Here is a 6,000-nt window from a genome sequence, read left to right on the forward strand (position 1 = left end):
AACAATGAAGGAACGCCATCATCGTTTACACATTACAGAGAATATAACTATCCAGAGGCATTTCTTGTATCGGAGGGACAGGGAGGGTAGAAGAGGAGGAAACGTATGTCTGTACATCAAGACTGATTTGATAGTGAATGTGAGGGCCGACATTGAAAACGGGGCACAGGAAGAAGTGGAGTCCCTGTGGGTGGAACTTCAAAGGGAAGAAACAAGTGGGAAATTAATAGTGGGGGTATGCTACAGGCCCCCTGATCTGAAGGATGAGGAGGAGGTGGATCTCCTATCTCAGTTAGAAATGGCAGTGAAGCAGGACTGTGTTATCACAATGGGGGACTTCAACTATCCAGATATTGACTGGGCAGAAGGAACAGATCACTCATTTAAGGCGCACCATTTCTTAAACGTCTTACAGGACAACTTCATGAGCCAGTTGGTGGATTCCCTGACTAGAAAGAATGCATTGCTAGATCTACTAATTACAAATAACACAGATCGAGTTGCAAAGGTGGAAATATGGGACAACTTAAGAACCAACGTTCACAGGTTAATTACATTCAGCATAAATCAAAGGATAACGAGGCACAGGGGTAGTACAAAAACACTAAACTTCAAAAGAGCCAACTTTTCTAATCTGCACTCCGTGCTACAAGATATTACATGGGAACATTGAACACTGAGGAAAAATGGGAATACTTTAGGATCCTATTAAATAAAGGTATTCCAATGGGCAATACATATAAAAGAGCGAAGGTTAAACCTGGATGGCTAAACCTTAACGCAAAAGAACATAATAAAGAGAAAAGAATAGAAGAAATATAATGCAGAGGGGTCATTGGCAGCATTCCAGCGCTATAAAGAATGCAATAAGAAGTGTAAGAAAGCAATCAGGGCAGCTAAAATAGATTATGAGACACATAGCAAAGAAGAGTATAAAAAAAACAAGACATTTTTAAATATATTAACAGTAAAAAAAAGTGAGGACAGAACATATTGGCCCCATGAAGGATGACGAAGGGAAGTTGGTTACAAATGACAAGGAGAAGGCAACTGTGCTAAAGGCATTCTTCTCCTCAGTTTGTACAAAGGAAAAGGAGGGGAATAGTAATCAAGGCTGTATCATTAGTAACGCATCACAGAATGTACCCTTGTGGCTGACAGAAGACAATGTCCAAGAAAGATATTGGCTTACAGCCAAGAGTCCTCAAAGAACTCAGTCAGGTTATAGCCAAACCACTATTCCTGATATGTATGGCAAGATACTGACAGGTACCATTTGATTGGCAAAAGGCCAACGTGGTACCAATATTCAAAACAAGGCAGAGACCTATACCTGAGAACTGCAGACCACTCAGTCTAACATCAATAGTATGTAAACTATTGGCGGGATAATAAGGGACTATATCCAAGAATTTGCAGAAGAAAACTGATTAGTAGTAATCAGCGCGGATTTATGAAAGGTCATTTTTGCCAACCAATCTGTTAACATTCTATGAAGACGTGAGCTGACATCCAGATAAAGGAAGGCCAGTGGATGTGGTATATTCAGATTTTGCCAAAGCATTCGATACAGTTCCCCTTAAATGATTAATTTACAAACTGAGGTCTCTAGACATGGACCATGGTGTATGTACCTGGAAAGAAAACTGGTTACAGGGGCATGACCAAAGGAGGTGATAAATAGAGAGTGGTCTGGAGTGGTCTGGAGTGGTGAGTGGGGCACCACAAGGCTCTGTCCTGGGGCCAATGTTTAATGTTTCAATCTCAGTGTTCTCTGACGATACAAAGCTAAGTAGGGCAATAACTTCATAGCAAGATATAGAAGAAATCTTACAAGAAGACCTCAATAAAATAAAGGGGGGGGGCAGATATATGGAAAAAGGGGTTTAATGCTTAAAAATGTGAAGTAATGCACTTGGGGGCTAAAAATATGAATGTGAGTTACAGGGGGAGAACCTCTGGGGGAATCCAGAATGGAAGAAGGTCTGGGGGTCCTAGTAGATGACGAACTCAGCAATGCCAATCAGCAGCAAGCAAAGCCAACATATTAGTGTGCATTACAAAGGGGAATAACTCCAGAGACAAAACTAGAATCCTGCTTCTTTATAAAACTCTGGTTTGGCCACATCTGGAGTGTCCAGTTCTGATCAGCAGTTCTCAGGATGGAGATGGTGGAACTGGAGAGAGTCCAGAGTTAAAAAGGGGGCTGGAGGACCTCCGGTATGAGGAACGGCTCCGAACACTAAACATTGTCTCCCTGGAGAAGAGACACTGGAGAGGAGATATGATGGTGATATACAAATCCCTGCATGGTGATCCCAGCAGAGGGAATAAACTGTTCTGTCTCAGGGAATATAAGAAGACACGGGGCCACTCAATGAGATTGGAGGAGGAGAGGTTTAATCCTAAACTACGTAGGGGGTCTTCGCTGTCAGGGCGGTAATGATGTGGAACTTCCACAATTGCTGCTTTCTGCGGGAAGTATTGATAGTTTTGAAAAACTCTTGGACGGATATAGTAAGGAGCACAGTATACAGGGAGCACAGTATACAGGGAGCACAGTATACAGGGATACGGGGAGCACAGTATACAGGGATACGGGGAGCTCAGTATACAGGGATACGGGGAGCACAGTATACAGGGAGCACAGTATACAGGGATACGGGGAGCACAGTATACAGGGAGCACAGTATACAGGGATATGGGGAGCACAGTATACGGGGAGCACAGTATACAGGGATACGGGGAGCACAGTATACAGGGATACGGGGAGCACAGTATACAGGGATACGGGGAGCACAGTATACAGGGATACGGGGAGCACAGTATACGGGGAGCACAGTATACAGGGAGCACAGTATACAGGGATACAGGGAGCACAGTATACAGGGATACGGGGAGCACAGTATACAGGGATACGGGGAGCACAGTATACAGGGATACGGGGAGCACAGTATACAGGGATACGGGGAGCACAGTATACAGGGAGCACAGTATACAGGGATATGGGGAGCACAGTATACGGGGAGCACAGTATACAGGGATACGGGGAGCACAGTATACAGGGATACGGGGAGCACAGTATACAGGGATACGGGGAGCACAGTATACAGGGATACGGGGAGCACAGTATACGGGGAGCACAGTATACAGGGAGCACAGTATACAGGGATACAGGGAGCACAGTATACAGGGAGCACAGTATACAGGGAGCACAGTATACAGGGATACGGGGAGCACAGTATACAGGGATACGGGGAGCTCAGTATACTGGGATACGGGGAGCTCAGTATACAGGGATACGGGGAGCTCAGTATACAGGGATACGGGGAGCACAGTATACAGGGATACGGGGAGCACAGTATACAGGGATACGGGGAGCACAGTATACAGGGATACGGGGAGCACAGTATACAGGGAGCACAGTATACAGGGATACAGGGAGCACAGTATACAGGGAGCACAGTATACAGGGATACAGGGAGCACAGTATACAGGGAGCACAGTATACAAGGAGCACAGTATACAGGGAGCACAGTATACAAGGAGCACAGTATACAGGGATACGGGGAGCACAGTATACGGGGAGCACAGTATACAAGGAGCACAGTATACAGGGATACGGGGAGCACAGTATACAGGGATACGGGGAGCACAGTATACAGGGAGCACAGTATACAGGGATATGGGGAGCACAGTATACAGGGAGCACAGTATACAGGGATACGGGGAGCACAGTATACAGGGATACGGGGAGCACAGTATACAGGGATACAGGGAGCACAGTATACAAGGAGCACAGTATACAGGGAGCACAGTATACAGGGATACAGGGAGCACAGTATACAGGGAGCACAGTATACAGGGATACAGGGAGCACAGTATACAGGGATACGGGGAGCACAGTATACAGGGATACGGGGAGCACAGTATACAGGGAGCACAGTATACAGGGATATGGGGAGCACAGTATACAGGGAGCACAGTATACAGGGATACGGGGAGCACAGTATACAGGGATACGGGGAGCACAGTATACAGGGATACGGGGAGCACAGTATACAGGGATACAGGGAGCACAGTATACAAGGAGCACAGTATACAGGGAGCACAGTATACAGGGATACAGGGAGCACAGTATACAGGGAGCACAGTATACAGGGAGCACAGTATACAGGGATACAGGGAGCACAGTATACAGGGATACGGGGAGCACAGTATACAGGGATACGGGGAGCACAGTATACAGGGAGCACAGTATACAGGGATACAGGGAGCACAGTATACAAGGAGCACAGTATACAAGGAGCACAGTATACAGGGAGCACAGTATACAGGGATACAGGGAGCACAGTATACAGGGATACGGGGAGCTCAGTATACTGGGATACGGGGAGCTCAGTGTACAGGGATACGGGGAGCTCAGTATACAGGGATACGGGGAGCTCAGTATACAGGGATACGGGGAGCTCAGGATACGGGGAGCACAGTATGCAGGGATACGTGGAGCACAGTATGCAGGGATACGGGGAGCACAGTATACAGGGATACGGGGAGCACAGTATACGGGGATACGGGGAGCACAGTATACAGGGATACGGGGAGCTCAGTATACGGGGAGCACAGTATACAGGGATATGGGGAGCTCAGTATACGGGGAGCACAGTATGCAGGGATACGGGGAGCACAGTATGCAGGGATACGGGGAGCACAGTATGCAGGGATACGGGGAGCACAGTATACAGGGATACGGGGAGCTCAGGATACGGGGAGCACAGTATGCAGGGATACGTGGAGCACAGTATGCAGGGATACGGGGAGCACAGTATACAGGGATACGGGGAGCACAGTATACGGGGATACGGGGAGCACAGTATACAGGGATACGGGGAGCTCAGTATACGGGGAGCACAGTATGCAGGGATACGGGGAGCACAGTATGCAGGGATACGGGGAGCACAGTATACAGGGATACGGGGAGCACAGTATACAGGGATACGGGGAGCACAGTATACAGGGATACGGGGAGCACAGTATACAGGGATACGGGGAGCACAGTATACAGGGATACAGCAATGTTTTTTGAAATGATCAAACACACAGGATGGACAGGATGGACTGGTGTGTATTCAACCTTCCCAACTGTGTAATTCCATCATATTCCTGGGAACTGAATGATGTTGTTGTGTTTTGTTCAGGTCATCCGCAGGCAGAGCGAGGAGGAGAAGCTCCTGGTTTTGGTTCGGCATCGGGCTGGTCACAGTTGTGAGAATGCCGTCATCATCATCCTAATCATGGCATGGGAGGGAATCTCGCGCTCCCTGGGAGACTCGCTCTATACCACCATCACAGAGACCATCACCAAATACGGAAACCCCACCTCAAGAAGATGTGGCCTGAATGACGAGTGAGTCTTCTTACATCCAATATGGATCATTCCCTGATCATTCACCAATCATTCACCAATCATTCCCTGACCATTCACCAATCATTTCCTGATAAAGTCATTTTCACTTTTTTACATTCTTGTATTCCTGTTATTTCCACTCTGTACAACCTATAAGAATTGTCCTCAGTTAGGGGCCATCATTGGGCTCTCTGATCAACAATCGCTGATATGGACCGTCAGCCAGAGAGAGCACAAGCCACAACCACTGTGCAGCCTACTAGTCTCAAATGGCCACTCCATGCATGAGGTGCATTCAAGTCAAACCGGGACCAGGTATAAAAAGAGATTCTGGTGTGGCGGTACTACACGCAGTAGTAAGTAGCAAATGTGTCCTATTACTGATAGGGGGCACATATATCGTGGGCTCGTCCAAGATGGCAGACATCAGTGGTAGTGCGTGCATGGAACAGTGTGTGGCGATGTTTCTTGTGAACGAAGGCGTAAAACCCGCCGATATCTACAGAAGATGTCAAGCCCAGTACAGTGATGAGACGCTCCAAGTATACCACGTCCACAGCCACTCTTCTGTCAAAATATACCACGTCCACCAT

The 6,000-nt window shown here is 47.4% G+C and overlaps 1 protein-coding gene across 3 annotated transcripts in view; it reads left to right on the forward strand.

Moving 5' to 3' along the window:
• The window catches only part of LOC149441208 (methylcytosine dioxygenase tet3-like), a 120,369-nt gene extending 114,848 nt beyond the window's left edge, over nucleotides 1–5,521 (forward strand). For all 3 annotated transcript variants that reach the window (XM_089657622.1, XM_089657620.1, XM_089657621.1), the window contains one exon: nucleotides 5,199–5,521. In XM_089657622.1, the coding sequence (XP_089513748.1) occupies nucleotides 5,199–5,411 (213 nt within the window). In that variant the 3' untranslated portion in view covers nucleotides 5,412–5,521. The remainder of the gene's footprint in view (nucleotides 1–5,198) is intronic.
• The last annotated feature ends 479 nt before the right edge of the window (nucleotides 5,522–6,000 follow it).

This window comes from Staurois parvus, unplaced genomic scaffold, assembly GCF_062004578.1.
Source record: "Staurois parvus isolate SC_StPar_1 unplaced genomic scaffold, SC_StPar_1.0 ptg001012l, whole genome shotgun sequence".
Lineage (NCBI taxonomy): Eukaryota > Metazoa > Chordata > Amphibia > Anura > Ranidae > Staurois > Staurois parvus.